This window comes from Mustela putorius, unplaced genomic scaffold (assembly GCF_011764305.1).
Source record: "Mustela putorius furo isolate JIRA1106 unplaced genomic scaffold, ASM1176430v1.1 tig00000174_pilon_pilon_pilon, whole genome shotgun sequence".
Taxonomy (NCBI): domain Eukaryota; kingdom Metazoa; phylum Chordata; class Mammalia; order Carnivora; family Mustelidae; genus Mustela; species Mustela putorius.
The window spans coordinates 17,950,380-17,968,483 of record NW_025421304.1 but is presented as its reverse complement, the minus strand read 5'-3'; the positions used below and the strand labels follow the sequence as shown (position 1 = coordinate 17,968,483).

Sequence of the window (18,104 nt, the reverse complement as noted above, 5' to 3'; positions counted from 1 at the left end):
AGCTGAGATCAAGTCAGATGCTTAACTGACTGACCGACCCAGGTGTCCCTATTATAAAAAAACCGATACAACAAGTTGAAAGAACGATGGCATGAACACCTGTATATCTACCATCTAGGTTCTACAGATCTATCACACTCTTCATTCATCATTCCAGCTTGGTTTTTTAAATCCAGCTTTTTTTTTTTTTAAGATTTTATTTATTTATTTGACAGACAGAGATCACAAGTAGGCAGAGAGGCAGGCAGAGAGAAAGGAGGAAGCAGGCTCCCTGCCGAGCAGAGAGCCCGATGCAGGGCTTGATCCCAGGACTCTGGCATCATGACCTAAGCCAAAGGCAGAGGCTTTAACCCACTGAGTCACCTAGGCGCCCCATAAATCCAGCTTATTTTTGATGCATTTGTTGTAGCCCTCCGTACTCCTCACTCTACACATTCTGGCATGCATACCATTAACCAGAGGTTCAATATTTATTTACTGTTCTTTTATTGAGGTGACAGTTATGTAAAATGAAACACACAAATCTTAACTGTGCCAATTCTAAGTTTTGACAAAGGTATAGGTACTTGCATAACCTGAACCCCTATCTAGAGAATATAATCACCCCAGAAAGTTCCCTCATACTCTTTCCCAGTCACTCCCCACTTACACTGTTCTGAAATTTTCACCCTAGTTTAACCAGTCCTATAATTTCATCTAAGTAGAATCATACAATATATTTTTTGTGTAAGAGTATATTTTTTGCAGTCTTTTTTAGATGGATTAGTAGTTTTGTGGAAATTATTTTTTTTTTTATTTCTGAGCCGTATTCCATTAAGAAACACTATTCTGCTGGTGAACACCTGGATTGCTTCACCCTCGTCTTTCATGAACAAAGTTGCTATACACATACTTCTGCAAACCTTTTGGTGGACATATGCTTTCATTTCTCTTGGGTAAATACCTAGGAGTGGCTTTACTGGGTCACAGGCATTACTTTAACTAAACATACGTAGTTTGGAGTTCTGTATAAAAACAGTAATATTAATACTCATTTTTGTAAAAAAAAAATCTGGACTAACTCAAGGAACAATGATCTTAAAAGAAATGCAGAACAGTTATAACAGTGTTATAACAGTTATAACTGTAAAAATATCAATATTTTACTATTTGTCAAAAAAAAAAATGGAACAAATACTCATAAAACTTTGAAAAGGAGGGGGGAAGTCCCCAAGCACAACTGTGGAACCACTGAGGTTCGCAAGAAGATTTCTGATGAAATGCAGGAAGTTATAATTGTTTCATTAGTTATATATTCATGCTAATGCGTCAATGTGTTCATTCTATTTATGGATGTGACACTGGTTTTCCATTTACAGTAATAACATAAGGTAACCTCTTCTAAAGTAGACATCTATAGTTTTAAGAACTCGGATGTACAAACGAAGATACAGGTTCTGTTGTGGGAATAATCATAGAATTACTTTAGTGGTAAGAAGTAACTGACTTGGGAAACAATGGACTAGGAGCTCTTTGCAGCTGCTTCCAACTCTATCCCCCGAGTGGCCCTGCCCGGGGACTTGGCAACAGTTATTGAGACTGGGTCCGGGTCTGCAACTACCCAGCTGTGTGACCTTGGGCACCCACAGCCCTCTCTGGGACTCCGTTAACTTCGCTAAATGGGAGTGACAGGCCCTGCTCCGCTACTCTTTGCCCCTCACAGCTCGAGAATCGGGGCAGAAATCATCCAGGCGACCCCTTCGAGACCAGGACGCCGGCGGATCCGCGCCGATGCCCTTCACGTCACCTTGGTTGCGGGCCGCCACGACGACCTCTTCCGATCCCGTACCCAGCCCAGTCGGCTTCGTGCCCTCTCCCTCCCCCTCCACGCTCCCCGGCTCGGCCGTCCCCTCACCCGGCAGGCACCGTAGCTGCAGGAGCCTCCAGCCCGCCCGTCCGAGCGCGCCGGAGATCGCCGCCGCCGCCATCTTGGAAGCGGGCACGCTGCCCACTGTCACGCGGCTGACAGCCCCAGGAGCTCGGTGAGGGCACTTCCGCCCTGCCCGCGCTCCAGCAGCCTCCTCTTCTCGCGAGAGGCGCGAGGTGCGAAGCCGGTGGCGGCGGAGAAGCCGGGAGCGAACGAGCCCCGGGAGGCAGGTGAGCGTTGTGCATGCGGCCCAGGAGCTCGATATCCCCAACCGTCCCACCCTTATCCCTAGAACCTCTTGTTTCCTATTCCCAGCCCCGTCCCTCGGTGAGCACCGAACCATGACCACTTCCCGGGGAGCACGACGGGCTTTTGCTCGGGGAAGCCGGTGTAGGGCACCGGCCGGCCCTGCGTGTCCCGTGCTCCTGGCGCTGTGGCTTCTTCCCCTTCCGGGACTTCCTCGTCTCCCGCGCAGCTGGTATCGATCTGAAACCCCAGAGACAGCTCGCTAATGGGGTAGAGCCTTGATGACCGGGGTCCTGCTAATAGCCTGCCGTTGTGACCTTGGGCCTCAGTCCCTCGTCTCAAACACTGGGGGAGCTGAAGTCTCGTCTTTGGGGGTATCTGAACCCCCAGGTTGTAATTTTGAGGCAGTGACTTACCAGACCCTCCGTAGTGTGGAGTTGGTGTTGTTAAATAACAAACTTTTAACCGGGTAACTTGTAAAGATCTAGCTGGCTTTATTCAACTATTCATGAATCCGGCAGCATCCCATCAAAGTAGAGAGGAGCTCCAAAGAGCTACAGAGAAAGAAGGGTTTTGTGTTTTTGTGGGTTTTTAAAATTTATTTATTTGACAGAGAGATCACAAGTAAGCGCAGAGGTAGGCAGAGGTGGGGGCCGGGGTGGGAAGGAACAGGCTCCCTGCTAAGCAGAGAGCCCAAAGAGGGGCTGAATCCCAGGACCCTGAGATCATGACCTGAAGCTGGAGTTAGAGCTTAATTCACTGAGCCACCCAGGCACCCTGAGAAGGCTTTTTTTTTTTAAAGACAGAGAGGTGGTGAGACAGGGAAGTCATAAAGGGGAGTAAAGGGTTATTTCAAGGAAGGTCACCTTCCTTTGGGGGACAGATGGGGGTCTGTTAGCCAGATTATTTTACTAATGCTGACCAGAAAATTTCAGGCTGACCCCTTAAGATTACATTCCTGGAGAAAGTCGAAACTGCAGTTAGGTTAGGTCTTAGGTTCTGTGTGGTGATGATGTGGGCTTAGCACCACTTACTCCATTTTGGGCCCATTTTCCTCTTTTTAACAGTTTAACTGTTAAAAATATCGCAAACTTGCCAGATCAAAAGAACCATCTAGGATTTGTAGGTGATTTGTAGGATCTGAAGTTTGAGAAAGGCTGGTGGTGTTCATTCTGACATTGAATGCTAATTTCTGAGTGACTCAGGGAGGTCACGGACTGGGCACTAAACTGAAAGTATAAATGCAGAGTGCCTCACTGTGATCTGTCATCAGGGAAAGCTTCCTATTAATACGGAGAACTAACTGGTTTGGGGATTCGGGATAACTGATGACAGAAGCTAAGCATGTCATTCCGTAAATTTTGTGTTTGCAGTTGGACCCTTGTTTTTGTGTCTGTTTTGCAAACCCTTATCAACTCTAGTCTTTCCAAAACATCTTGCCCTCTCCTACCTCAGTTGCAGGGGAAGCCTTCCTAAACCAAAACTACTCCCCAAATGTGAAAATTCCAGATCCACATCTCTGAATTTCATTAAAACACTACTGATCTGTCCATGAGGTTTTGTTTTGTGAGTTCTGCCCACCCATCTTCAGTTGAGCCTTTCCTGTGGAATTCTAGCTCTGGGGTGTCCTTCCTAAAACCCTCAGTTCTTGACACACACATACCTAATTGCCTGAAGACAGTCTTCCATTTCTTTCTTTTTTTAAAAAAACAAGTTTGTTTGCTTGTTTTAATATTTATCTGATAAAGACACAGTGAGAGAAAGAACACAAGCAGGGGGAATGGGAGAGGGGGAAACAGGCTCCCGCTGAGCAGGGAACCTGATGTGGGACTCAATCCCAGGACCCTGGGATCATGACCTGAGCTAAAGCCAGACGCTTAACAACTGAGCCACCCAGGCGCCCTTCCATTTCTTTTCCTTCAAGTTTCTTGTTTCCTTGCTGATGATCACCTTTTTTCCCCCTGTGTGTGTGTGTGTGTGTGTGTGTGTATGCGCTTCAGCCAGTTCATTATACTTAAAATTTTCCTTTCTGATAGCGCTCAGTAGTCTCAGAATTTTTTTAGGCACCTGACTCAAGAAGATTTGATCCTTGGTTTGAACTGATATGCTAACTTCAGTCTTACTTATTTTTTTTTCCTTTTGGCCCTCTTCATCCTTGAGAGGAGCCAAATGCCTCAAGATTCGAGGTTTATTGGGTGCCTTGGAAATAAACAAGTGCATCTCCAGAAGGTACTTGCAGACCTCTGCTTTCCCATGGGCATGTGTGTAGGGCAGTGAGCACCAGAGAGGTTGTTAACAAACAAGGCCTGTGACATGACAATGACGTCTTCAACTCCACCTCTTTCTAGATATGAAACTAGGCTATGAGTCACTCTTCTAAGTATGTTGACTCAGACGCCAGACCTTTTTTTCCTTGTAGTTTTATTGTCGACACCACCAAACTCTGGTGACGTACAGTGTTGTCCTTTGGCTTTTGGATACTCAGAAGAACATTGTCTCCCATTTTATTTGGAAAATGCTGACCAAGAGGGATGGCTGTGTCTGTGTTTTGAGGGTTAATGTTTAATAAGTGCATTTTATGAGCTCCCTCTTGCCACAGAAGATTAGTTTGGGGTGAGGGGATATGGAATGCGAGCCACTTTACATTCATCTAATGTACTGGCACAGTCCCATGGGTCCAGTGTCTACGACGTCATAAAATACAGCTCTTATATTGTGTAATTCTAAAAATGAAAAGGAAGCTTCACATCTCTGCCTAGGGAGTCCTCAGCAGGCATGGCTGAGGAGAGAGAATAGGTTTTATAGGGACTCTTTGAAGTAGAGGCAAATAAGCTGGCCACCAAGAACTAAGAGTTGCCTTAGAATATCCATTCCTTGATAAGAAAAGAACAGTGGACCCATGATTGACAATCCAGTGGTAGCTAGAACCCCAGTTCATCTGTATTCAAAACCCGTGCTCAGTAAAACAGCCTCCATTAAGGTTGCTGGAGAGGTCTAGACACCTGGCATTTTGTTTTTCTCTGGCTAACAGCTAACCTTTTGGTCCTTTCTTTCATGATGGTGCGTACCTGTGAGTACAGTACAAGGTTGTAGCTGGTGGTGGTAGGCCAGGAGCCTATCCCTTTCTATTGTCCTGGGCAAACCTGTGTCAATATCATTCTGGAAACAGGTCCTTTATTTCTTATAACTTAATGCCCAGCAATCCATATTCCTGTTGGCTCATAAATAGGACCTTGATCCTAAGTTGCCTACCTGACAGATTGGTGAGAGTGTCCTTCCTCAAAGGTTTTAGATCTTGATTATGCGCTTTTTAAGGCTTTAAGAACAATTCAGTGACTAAGGAATTCTGCTTATCTGATAACACTTGGCTTCCTTTCACTGGGGCTTGCAGTCAGGTCAGGATAAAAAAAGAGTAGGCATTCCACATGGAAGCAAATAGATAAAAAGGCATGATTGAGGGGCGCCTGGGTGGCTCAGTGGGTTAAAGCCTCTGACTTAGGTCATGATCTCAGGGTCCTGGGATCGAGTCCCACATAGGGCTCTCTGCTCAGCAGGGAGCCTGCTTCCCCCTCTCTCTCTGCCTGCCTCTCTGCCTACTTGTGATCTCTGTCAAATAAATAAATAAAATCTTAAAAAAAAAAAAAGCCTGATTGAAGCAAAAATGAGGAGGTTTTTCATAGAACAAGGAGGGATTCCCTTTGGAGAGGTGGGAGATCCAGAGGGAGCCAGATCATGGAGCCTGACTCCAGAAGAATGAGCTTTGGTTTCTCTGTAGAAAGGAAACTTCTTTAGGAAATGAATGACAAAATCAAAGTCCTATAGTATTTAAAGATGACTGGCTAACATGACCATGTTTTATAGACAGAGGAGCCAGTCATTTGAAGAGAAGAGGGTAACGGACATGGCTTAAATTCAGTCCTAGAGTGTGGTGGCATCCTTGGGACCAAGTTAGCGACTTCTGCAGAAGCCAGGAGTGTTCAGCCTAACACTGATCCATGCTTGACCTCTCTACCTGGCTTCTGCCTTTATGCCATTTATTAGAGCTATTTTAAGTCGAGAACTTGATGGCATTAAAGTTGAAAGAAAGGAGGAGCTAAGTAGAATGCTGTCGCCTGACCTAATTGCATCCTGAGCGCATTCTATACTCCTCTTCGTATCAGGTGGAAAAGAAAGTTGACCCATGGTGGTGGCAGCGGGCAGGGGCTCTCCATCAGGTAAAAGCATGGACTTTACAGTCCCATAGATTTGGATTCAAATTCCAGGTCTTGCTTTATCCCACATTTACTAGTGTATGACCTGGCAAAGTCAATGGCTTCAGTGTTCTGTCCGTAAAATGGGAATAATACCTAGTTTCAGGTTGTGCTGAGGTTCAGTTGGAATAATGTATCCAAGGTGCTTTGAACAGCCTGGGTAATAGTACATGTGACACGTGTGGTAGGTACTATGATCATTGCAGATTCAATGGGATTGAATTTTCCTATTTTGCTGAAAGTGAAACCATTATTCGATTTGCCAAATTTAAATATGTTGTCTCTTTTTTGAGAAAATCTTAAGCTCGGGGTGGCATTATGTCTGCCAATTTATTTGCTTTCTTTGCTGAGTCATACTTTTGCCTAATATCCCGTGTGTTTTATATTCTGTTCAAGCTTAGTTGTCCCAAATCAAAGCAGAAATAATCTTTCTGCCTTCAGCCTCCTTCCTTGACTGCTAAGTCAGGACTCTCATCAAGGAAGCAGCCTGCGTCATTTGGGAACGTTGGGGTTATGAATCCTTGAGATAATAATGGGTTCATTATTTTTAGTCTCTCTGGTGTCTACACAGAGAGGTTCTAATGTGGACAGAATGCGCGGTGGGAGGTGGGAATTAGGCGGTGATTCTAATGGTATCTGCTGGTACATCATGGTACATCACGGGTTGAATTGTGCTTTTCACTCTGCTCAGTCCTCACTCTCCTTCAGCCCATAGGTTTTAGGTCCATCAGCACGGCTGGCATGGCAGAGTATGGGATCTCAGCTGGCCAGTCTGTGGCCGTGGTCTGGGATAAGTCGTCCCCCGTGGAGGCCCTGAAGAATCTGGTCGATAAGCTTCAAACGTTAACCGGCGATGAGGGCCAAGTGTCTGTGGAAAACATAAACCAGCTATTGCAATGTAAGTCCCTATCCACGTTGTCTTTACAGGGCCGGGGGCGTTGATAGGGGTGCAAGGAATGTGGTTCCTTGATAATCTGAGTTTTTGTTCTGGATGGCCCACGATGGCAGTGGGTGGTCACCCTGCTGTCTTTCAGTTGAGATCCAATGGACTTAGGAGTGTAGTTGATTTATGTAAGTATGTTGTTTCTTATTAGATATTCCACATTTTTAAAAAAAGACTTTATTTATTTGAAAGAGAGAAAGAGAGCACGAGCAGGAGGAGAAGCAGACTCTGCGCCAAGCAGGGAGCCCAATGTAGGGCTTGATCCCAGGACCCGAGCCGAAGGCAGATGCTTAACCAACTGAGCCACCCAGGCACCCAGATATTCCACATTTTTACAAAAAGTTTACTCTTCAGCCAGCTTCCTTTGTTACTTCTTTTCCTGAACATGTAAAAGGATATGAAATTACTAAGACCAAGGGAGAGCAGCAGCTTCATTGCCCCTTTTGCCAGTAATGGGGGTCTGATGGCATTTCCTGGACAGCTAGCTGTTCAGTCTTCAGGGCCAGGCCCAGAACCTCTCCAGGGTCTCCGGAAGGCTGGGCAGATTGCTTTGGGGGCCCTGGTGATTGCTGATTAGAATCTTCCTTCTTTTCAGCTGCCCACAAAGAATCTAGCTTTGACATTATTTTGTCGGGTGTAATTCCTGGAAGCACCACTCTGCACAGTGCTGAGATTTTGGCTGAGATGGCCCGGATCCTGCGGCCTGGCGGATGTCTTTTTCTGAGCGAGCCAGTAGAAACAGCTGTAGGTAAGGAAATCTTCATTTGGAAGACAAGAATTTAATAGCCTTGACTCTTCAGGTATATTTACTGCATGTCTGTGAGCGGGAGCTGTCATCCGGAGAGCCTCCTCCTCAGTGGTGAGTGATGATAAAAATCGGAAGCAGCTCATCTGAGGGGACTGTGATCTCTGACCGACCCAGGTTGGATCGTGCCTAATGGAAATTGATCACAGCCAATCCTAAAAGGATGCATGCTACGTGATTCTGTTCCTATAGCATTCTCGGAATAACAAAGTTCTAGGGATGGGGGCCAGACTGATGATTGCCAGGCATTGGGAGTCGAGGGAGGGGGATGTGTGAGGCTGGAAAGGGTCATAGGAGGGCTCCTTATGACTGTGGGAGCATGCACACTCAGCCACGCCTGCACACACACGCGCGTGCGCATGTGCCTATGAAACCAGTGAGATCTGGGGAGCTCTACGGACCCTCAGTGACCATCCCCTGGTCTTCCTAGCATGCCGCACTTGTGGAAGGTGTTCCCGTAGGGGGAAGGAGGCAAAGGGTCCTTTTTTGTGTGTGTGTAACTTTCTATGAATTTATATTGATTTCAAAATTTAAAAAATAAAAATGACTGGAAGTCTGGGAGTGATGAGTCTTATTATTGACTCACGTGAAACTAAGAGTGGGATCCAGGAAACAAAACCTCTCTTTCTTGCTTGGTGGTAAAGCTGCCAGAGAGGGCTACCAGAGAGCCATGCGGTTCTGAGCTTGTAAACTTTTCCATCTGTATGTGATGACTTGATTTGTAAATACAGTCAGAGAGTGAAAGGATTTTGCAATGTGTAAAGGTGGTTGTGTGGAGATACCGACTTGTGACACGGACCCTGGACACCAGCATCCTGTGTCGGGGGCATGGGCCGTGGGCGGCCGCACACAGTGTCTCTTTGTCAGAACCAAACAGAGAGAACACTCGTGTGCTTTCCAGTTAGTTCCTCAGCCTCCTTCTCACTCAGAGTCCAGCCACCCTGGGAAGGTCTTCCAAGAAGCCGAGGGGGTACGGCACAACAACAGTGGAATTATTATTATTTTTTTAAAGATTTTATTTATTTATTTGACAGACAGAGATCACAAGTAGGCAGAAAGGCAGGCAGAGAGAGAGGGGGAAGCAGGCTCCCTTGCCGAGCAGAGAGCCCGATGTGGGGCTCAATCCCAGGACCCTGAGATCATGACCTGAGCTGAAGGCAGAGGCTTTAACCCACTGAGCCACCCAGGCGCCCCCAGTGGAATTATTATATGACCCTTAAGGGCATAGGTAGGAGCACTTTGAACAACCAAAGGGATTTGTCCATTTAAAATACCATCCCTGTTACTGTTTATGGCCTCTCTGACCCAGATAGGTTGGAGCCTTTATGATTTTCCCTGTCTTTGACCCATAAAGTCACTAACTGGGGTTTTCCTCTTGGCAGTTAACAACAGCAAAGTGAGGACGCCCTCGAAGCTGTGTTCGGCCCTGACTCTTTCCGGTCTTGTGGAAGTGAAAGAGGTATGTTGGTATATGAGGTCATACAATCCATCATTCAGTCACTAGTTTTTTCTCCCACCTTTAAATATCTTCCACATTTATCCACCTCAGCATGTTGGCCCTCACTCTTCTTAACCATCTCACAATATCAAGAGCTGTGGAGGGGCTGGGCCTCCTGCGACCATTCGGTAGCGGTTGGACACAGGTGGCACTCCTCCATTTTTTTCCTCCCTTAGCGTCTGCTCCCTTTTCCCAAGAAGACATTTCCATCCCTCTGTGGTTTCTTTTCTTTCGTTTCTGCTGTGTTCCTGGTGGGTCTGCTTCTCTGCCGGAGGCTGTGGTCCTCACCAGCATGTCCGACTCACCTGTGTATTCATAACCGCTACAGCCCGCGGAATGACCGGCATGGTGCCGTGTTCCTCACAGACAGCAATTTGGTAAACACTTTAAAACTTTCCAGAGGGTTGGCTCAAACTAAGCACATAGACAAAATGACACTCCACGGTACAGAGCCCTGAGAAACCGAACATGAGGCATGAGGCGACATCTGTCATCTCCCGCTGCCATACGCTTTCCAACACTGAAACGAGTATTTGATGCCCGTGTGGGTGGACACAGTTCCTCATCATTTTGTGGAGAGAGTGTGGCCTCATCCTTTCGATGTCTTGAATTCCAGCTGCAGCGGGAGTCCCTGAGCTCTGAAGAGATACAGTCTGTCCGAGAACACCTGGATTACCAAAGCGACAGCCTGCTCTCTGTGCGCATGACGGGCAAAAAACCCAACTTTGAAGTGGGTTCTTCTAGTCAACTGAAGCTTTCTCTTGCCAAGAAGACTTCTCCTCCAGGTAAGACTGGCCCAGGGGCGTTGTTGTGTCCGGGTGGGCCTAGAAGGTCATCTTCTACGTTGAACCTGAGATCTAGATAGAGGCGGTGATGTCCCCAGAGTATCAATCTTTCCTTCATTTCTGTCATTTCCAAAGGGAAGAATATTTAATGTTCTGTTGTCCAGGCATATTCAGATCCAGATGTGAAATAATGCATAGTTGTTACCTCGCTCAGCCCTTCTGTGCCAGAAGACACTGAGGCCCCCAGATTCTAGAGGCCTGAGCCACATGGTTTAGCTGACAACATCTTGCCACACCCCAGAATGACGACAGTCGTCCTCAGGAGACCTCACAGTGGCGGTCGTGGTTGATAAGAGTGACTTGCTCCTCTTCCTTTATGTCCTTTCTGTGCTAGTCAAGTCAGCTTTTCTTTTTTTTTTTTTTTTTTTTTTTAAAGATTTTATTTATTTATTTGACAGAGAGAGAGATCACAAGTAGGCAGAGAGGCAGGCAGAGAGAGAGAGAGAGAGGAGGAAGCAGGCTCCCTGCTGAGCAGAGAGCCTGATGCGGGACTCGATCCCAGGACCCTGAGATCGTGACCTGAGCCGAAGGCAGCGGCTTAACCCACTGAGCCACCCAGGCGCCCCAAGTCAGCTTTTCTTACTGTGAGGAGCTAAAGCCGCTTGTAAAAATATTTCTTCTCAGAAAGTTGCACCCGCCCTTTGCCACCCCCGCCCCTCATCACCTCATCCCTGTTTCACGATGCCTGAATTGAGAGAAATTGTCCCAGCTTTGAGGTACATGAAAATTTGCAGGTACAGTCACACTATTCTGGCTTGACTGGCCAGCCGCAGTCTTTTAAGAAATACGCCGGAATCCCAGCCTTTGGATTCGTGGTTCCGGAATGGGCGGGAAGGCGTCAGAGGAGCAGTTTGCCTGGGGGACAGTCTGAGCCTCCACCTGCAACAGTGGTCTTCATGGCTGTGCTCACCCCCACGGTCCAGCCGAGGGCCTGCCTACACTAACTCCAGGCTCAGCTCCCAAGGCCTTCTCTGCACAGACAGGGTCGGGAGGGCTGAGGCTTGTGTCTGCCTCTGGTTTGCGTCACACCGCCACCCCCAGCTCTGGAGCTGGCTTTCTCATATGTGACAGGTTCCTGGGAGGCAAAAGCTTTGGCACACTTCCCCGCTTAATCTTCAATCTCTTGCAGTAGGTCTAGTGAGGACGACCAGCCCCAGATTCTAGGGACAGAAACCAAGATGAGGACAGAGCAATGTGGAGTAAAGTCAGGCACATCAGACAGACCCCTCCTCTGTGTGGCTCTGTGGAAGTGGCCCAAATGTCAGAGCCGGTTTCCTCATCTATAAAATCGGGACAGCACATACCCACCTTCAAAGGGTCTTAGCAGGACTGACTCACACAGCGCGTATGAGATCTTTACCTTAGTGTCTCCGAGGAGCAGGTGCTTAGCAGATCTTGGCATTGGTCACCACACAGTGACTGGCTGCAGACCACAACTTCTCCAAGCGGCACAACTGGGCCTCAGTCCCAAGCCCCCTGACTCCCAGTCCTGTGTGCTCTCCAGTCTTAGGAGAGAGCACACACATGGGCCTGTGTTTGGTTTCTGCTCTTTTGATGGACTCTTTTTCTTTTCTTGGTCTGACTCAGCAAAGCCTCCCATGGACCCTGCTGCGGCCAAGCTCTGGACCCTGTCAGCCAATGACATGGAGGACGAGAGTGTGGTGAGTCAGCCTGCGGTCCATGGACTGCTTTCCATGTGGACTCGCTCTGGGGCAGCCTCTCTGGACACAGAGGGGTAAAGCCCAGCCTGCGGCTCAGCCTGTGGCTGGCAGTTTTGATTGAGAAGGAAACTCTATATTGGTGGCATTTTAAGAGCCTTTTTTGGCATCTCTTTTCCACAGATTTTCTTGTTCTCACTTCATGTGATATGTTAAAGATTCTGGTGGGTGTGTGTGAAGCTGAAAAGAGTCTGTCAGCTAAAGTATGTCATTGGCTCCTTGGTCTGGGCAAGTCACTGCACACTCCTCATTGTCTTAAGAGCCATGCTTGTCCGTCTTTGATCAATACAGTCTGTTAAAAAGTTCTTCATTTCTGCAACTGTTGAAGTTACAGTGATAGCAAAACGGGTTATAGTTCATGTCCTTGAGGAATTTACAGATGAACTGTCCACACGTTTATCAAAGAATTGTACAAATGTATATGTCATTATTTGCCTTCTTCTCTGGAATTCTATAGAAAATATTTTATTACTTTTTTCATGTGACAGCACTTCATATATGCAAATAAATATAACACCTTTTTGTTCTTCCTGCTCCCTCCCCATACACACACACACACACACACACACACACTCACTCTCTCTCTCTCCCCACATCATAAATTACTTCCCAGTCCCCTACAACCTAGTGCATCTTCTGGGGACACAGTCAAGTTCCCCGTGGTGGTCGGCTTGAATGTGGTGATCAGCCCAGAGTAGGTCAGTGGATGCCCTCTTTATACGGGCTGGAGAAACCTGCTACCACAGCCCTTTATCCGGCCTTCGGGCAGCAGAGACTGTGATCATGTCCCTCACTTCTTCAAACACTCTCTAGGATCTCATTGACTCTGATGAGCTGCTGGATCCAGAAGATTTTAAGAAGCCCGACCCAGCTTCCCTGCAGGCTCCTTCATGTGGAGAAGGGAAGAAGAGGAGAGCCTGCAAGAACTGGTAAGTGTTCGCAGAAGCAGAGTCTGCCGGGCTGCCTCTGGTGCCTCCTGAGTCTCAAGGAATCATAATCCTTGACTATTACTGCAATATTTATTTTATCATGAAATGCGTACTGATGACCCAGGTTAAGAATCAGAAACATGGGGTGCCTGGGTGGCTCAGTGGGTTAAGCCGCTGCCTTCGGCTCAGGTCATGATCTCAGGGTTCTGGGATCGAGTCCCGCATCAGGCTCTCTGCTCAGCGGGGAGCCTGCTTCCTCCTCTCTCTCTCTCTCTGCCTGCCTCTCTGCCTACTTGTGATCTCTGTCTGTCAAATAAATAAATAAAATCTTTAAAAAAAAAAAAAAGAATCAGAAACATGACTGGTATTGGGGCTCCTGGGTGGCTCAGCGGGTTAAAGCCTCTGCCTTTGGCTCAGGTCATGATCCCAAGGTCCTGGGATTGAGTCCCGTATTGGGCTCTCTGCTCTGCGGGGAGCCTGTTTTCTCCTCTCTCTCTGCCTGCCTCTCTGCCTACTTGTGATCTCTGTCTGTCAAAGACAGAAAGAAAGAAAGAAAGAAACATGACTGGTATCTTAGAAGTCCCCTCTCCATGCTTCCTCGGCAGCGTCTTGCTCCCTCCCCCTACAAAGGTTACCATCCTCGCAAGTTCATGTTCATCGTTCTTGGCTTATTGGATAGTTTCCCACCTAGTGTGAAGCTCCAAAAGATATATTCTTGAGTGGTGAAGAACAGGGTAGGAGGCCCAAACCTGGTGAGGCAAGGAAGAGTCGGTATTCTCCGTCTGTGAAGGCGCCCAGTGATGATCTGGGCTGAGCTCTTCGAGGATCTCCCAGAGTCCCTTCCGGGAAAGTCAGTAGGGAGCGTCGTGGGAGGGCTCTGGGATACCGAGGGCATGCGCAGAGGGAACACCCGGCAGGGCTGCAGTGTGACGCGGTGACCTGGTGGCCAGCGGAAGTGTGGTCAGAGGGCGGGGACTGCTCGGGCTGTTTGGCCCTAAGCTGCCATAGCCCGAGTCTCCTCCTTGGAGCAGGGCAGAACACCATGTCCTCAGCAGATCAGCAGGGCGGGCAGGGACGGGAAAGCGGAGGGTAGGCAGCACGTGGTCCAGATAAGCCAGGGGCAGGGTCTGGGCTGGCTCTCCTGTGCTCGGGGACAAAGAATGATGTGGTGGCGGCTTGGTGTGTGACCTTGGCAGCCGTCAGCCCGGCCATCTACTGGGCCCCTGCTCTAGCACTCTCCTATGCCTCCGTCCACAGCAGAGCTGACATCAGGGGGTCTGTCCCACTGTGCCCCTCAGGGCTCTCCCCTTTCTGTCCTGTGTTAGCTTTTCTGGCTGTTGTAGCACCTGCTGCTTTCTTGGTTTTCTCTCTCACTTTGGTGGACTCCATTCTCCAGGAATGCTTTAGAAAGGCTACTTGAGAGGCAAGTTTTTTTTTTTTTTAGGTTTTCAGACTGTGTGTGGCTAATCTCTTTTTTCTGTTCTCATAAAGGATTGGACATTTCGATATAGACATTTGAATATAGAAATTAGGTTGGAAATAATTTCCTTACATGATTTTGAAGACATTTCCTGTCTTTTTTTCCAGTGATTGTGACAAAGGTATCTGAGACCATTCTGTCTCTTGATTCTTTCTGTAAGACCTCTGGTTCCATTTCAGAAGTTTATAGAATCTTCTTTATCCCTGGTATCATTTTGTAGTATGTCTCGAATAAGGGTCTGCTCACATCTTTTGCACTAGCCATTCGGTGCGGCTTTTCAGTCTAGAAGTCATGTTCATAGGCCTGGGAAACATTCTTTAATTTATATGTGAGGTTTGTCTTCTCGATTTCCTTTCTCTGTCTGTGGCCTGTGCCACAGACACTGGGCCCCTGTAATTGGCCCTGTCATTTTATTTTCTTCCACATTTTCTTTATGCTCTACTTTTGGGGAAATTTCTGCGGGTTTATCCTCCAAAATTTCTGTTGAGTTATTTTATTTCTACTGTTTTTGATTTCCATGATTCTTTTTTTTTTTTTTTAAGATTTTATTTATTTATTTGACTGAGATCACAAGTAGGCAGAGAGAGAGAGAGGGAAGCAGGCTCCCCGCTGAGCAGAGAGCCCGATGCGGGGCTCGATCCCAGGACCCTGAGATCATGACCTGAGCCAAAGGCAGCGGCTTACCCCACTGAGCCACCCAGGCGCCCCTCCATGATTTTTCGTTTTGTTTTGTTTTTAGCATAGCTTCCTTTTTTTTTTTTTAAAGATTTTATTTATTTATTTGACAGACAGAGATCACAAGTAGGCAGGGAGAAGAAGGGAAGTAGGCTCTCTGCTTGGCAGAGATCCTGATGCGGGGCTCGATCCCAGGACCCTGGGATCATGACCTGAGCCAAAGGCAGAGGCTTAACCTGCTGAGCCACCCAGGCACCCCATAGCGTTCTTTTTTAAATTTTGCAGGTGTGATCTCTTTTCCCTTGAGGTTTGTGATAGTTCTTTGGAGGTTTTTCCCCTCCCTGCATTTTCTCTGTTTCTTTCAACTTGCTCTTTTCTTTTCAAGATTTTATTGATTTGAGAGAGAGGGAGGAGAGCAAGCAAGCAAGAGAGTGCAAGAGCTTGGGGGAGTGGAGAGAGGGGCAGAGGGAGAAGCAGACTCCCCACTGAGCAGGGAGCCCAATATGGGACTCGATCCCAGGACCCCGGGGTTATGACCTGAGCCAGAGGCAGACACTTAACTGACTAAGCCACCCTGGCGCCCCTAACTTGCTTTTTCTCTTTTAGGAGACCTTCCACCTCCCAGGAAGCTCCGTTGTCTCCATGATTAAGAGGGGAGGACAGAAAGCTGGGAGCCCTGAGCTTAGCGCTGGGATTTGCTGACTGTGCTTTAGCGAAGGGAGCCTGAATGGGCCTGTGGGGAACACCACAAAGTCAGCATCTTTGGGTCTTTGCCTTTGGCATGGTTAGATGTTTCAGAGAAGGGTCTTTCTGGTGCCCCCTGTTCCTTTGGAGGTTTCGGGGTGTGATGTGGGTTGAGAGTCGGCCTCCTGTTTGACCGGGGCTACCTCCCCACCTGCTCGGAGTTCAGCTCCCCTCAGTTAGGGCCACAGTCCCCAGTGCCGCATTGCTGTTGTCTCTTTTCCTGTGGTCCCTGTCTTTGCGGGGTTAGGTCTTTTTTGAAGTTTTGGTGGGACCTCGAGGGCAAGGAGAGTAGACGCTGCTTTCAGTCTGTCCTCTTAACCTGGAAACCTCAGTGCTTGGTGTTTTTGCATTCATTCTATGGATAGAAAGAGCAGTGAACAGTTTACTGGTGGTGTGTGGGTTTGCCGAGTCATTGGCGTTTTTTTTAAGTGTGAAAGTTGCCAGCATTCACAAATCAAGCGATTTCAAGTAAAAATCCAAATTGTTTTCTGTCCTTTGCTTTGGAAAACGTGGTAACACGGAGTCTGCTTCCCCCTCCACAGCATTAATGAGCTGAAGCTGGGTAGCGGCCAGCCTGTGTAGACAGGGCATCTCCCCTCCAGGTCTCCCGTGGCCCACCATTCTGCCTCCCTGAATAGCTTCAGGCACTTCCCTTGTCCGCCCGACCCCGTGGGTGTTTGTGAGCTCAGATGCCCTGGTATAGTAAAAAGAGAGACGTTTCTGAGCGAGTTTGGGCTCTGTCAAGGACTTGGAGCCCCCGGGGGGTGGCCCGTCTCACTCACAAGCTCCTGATTTTACCCCAGCACCTGTGGCCTTGCGGAAGAACTGGAGAAAGAGAAGTCAAGGGAACAGGCGAGCTCCCAGCCCAAGTCGGCCTGTGGAAATGTAAGTATCCGGATCCTTACTTAGGACTCATGAGACGTCACTGGTGTTGGTCCTCATCCGAAGCCAGCACAGCCTAACTCCCGTTCCCAGTTACTGCCCGCATATTTTAATAACGGGCAGATTTCTGACACCGTGTATGCAGGAGAGCGCTCCCCCCCCCAGGGGGGTAGCATGCTCATGCCCGTAGGGGAGGCTCCTGTTCTTCCCAGCTCATAGTGGCCTGATGCCATTCAGCCATTTGGCTGAGCTCAGCTGTGATGGAAACACAGCCTCCCAAGGAACTTCTCTAGACCACTGTTTCTCGTAAAACCAGAGCCCTGCAAACCTCTTTGTATTTGGGTTTCAGATGGACCCCCGTCTGCGCCCAGCCATTTCCACCAGCTGACCATAGGCATGTTACAAACTTAGGGGTCCCTTTCCTGCCCTTGTATCTGGGATGCGCGGACACGGAGCTTCCCCGTGTGTGTGATCATCTCTTCTCTCAACAGTGCTACCTGGGCGATGCTTTCCGCTGTGCCAGCTGCCCCTACCTCGGGATGCCGGCCTTCAAACCCGGCGAGCAGGTGCTCCTGAGCAACAGCAACCTGAGTGACGCGTAGGAGGGAGCCGGCGTCCTCCGGCCAAACCCCGTCCCTCCAGTCCCGCCGGCGTGCTTCTCCCACCCCCTCTGCACTCGCTCGCTCTCTGCTTAGAATCCATTTGCAGGGGGTGTGCTTGGTCAACAGAGCAGAGAGGGCCCTGGGGTGCGGCGGTGTGCAGTGCTGCTGTCTGGCAGAAGACCTAAGTATAATGGGGCCTGCTTACTCCGAGCAGAGGGACTGTTTCTCCACCTCGTGTTAGGGCACGCTCTCCTGACATCACTATGCTGACCTGTCGCTCGGAGCCCAGACACCCTGGAGTGGTCACGCTCTGGGACAAAGAGGGCCCCCGCCCCACTTCAAAGCTCAACCACAGTGCCACGAGCTGTCTTCCAGAGGTGGCGATCTCCTCAACATGCAGTTGGTGGTGACGGGAGTCACGTGTCTCATGGCCTCAGGGCACCAAAGGACTCACCCATTGGTTGCTGTGATCGTACTCCGTGTCCCTCTGTCCCTTCCCCACCTCACCCCTGTTTTACTGTATTATATCCGTCTTGTGGTTTCTGTTCATCTACAGTTATTAAAGTTGTGTACTTCACGTA

The 18,104-nt window shown here is 48.4% G+C and overlaps 2 protein-coding genes across 3 annotated transcripts in view; one reads left to right on the top strand and one right to left on the bottom strand.

The window, feature by feature from the left end:
• The window catches only part of COQ9 (coenzyme Q9), a 13,529-nt gene extending 11,512 nt beyond the window's left edge, over positions 1-2,017 (bottom strand). Inside the window, exon 1 of one of the 2 annotated variants that reach the window (XM_045076110.1) lies at positions 1,906-2,017. Coding sequence is in view for 1 of the 2 variants with exons in the window: in XM_004744246.3 (XP_004744303.2) it covers positions 1,895-1,967 (73 nt within the window). In the remaining variant the exon portion in view is untranslated. Of the gene's footprint in view, positions 1-1,894 lie in introns of both variants that reach the window. The other variant, XM_004744246.3, reaches the window with a different exon arrangement.
• CIAPIN1 (cytokine induced apoptosis inhibitor 1) lies at positions 2,000-18,104 on the top strand. The gene is made up of 9 exons (XM_004744247.3): positions 2,000-2,136; positions 7,111-7,300; positions 7,941-8,093; positions 9,533-9,609; positions 10,265-10,433; positions 12,081-12,154; positions 13,025-13,140; positions 16,843-16,924; positions 17,413-18,104. Exons 2-9 carry the CDS (start codon positions 7,144-7,146, stop codon positions 17,521-17,523), a joined length of 939 nt encoding a protein of 312 aa, XP_004744304.1. The 5' UTR covers positions 2,000-2,136; positions 7,111-7,143; the 3' UTR covers positions 17,524-18,104.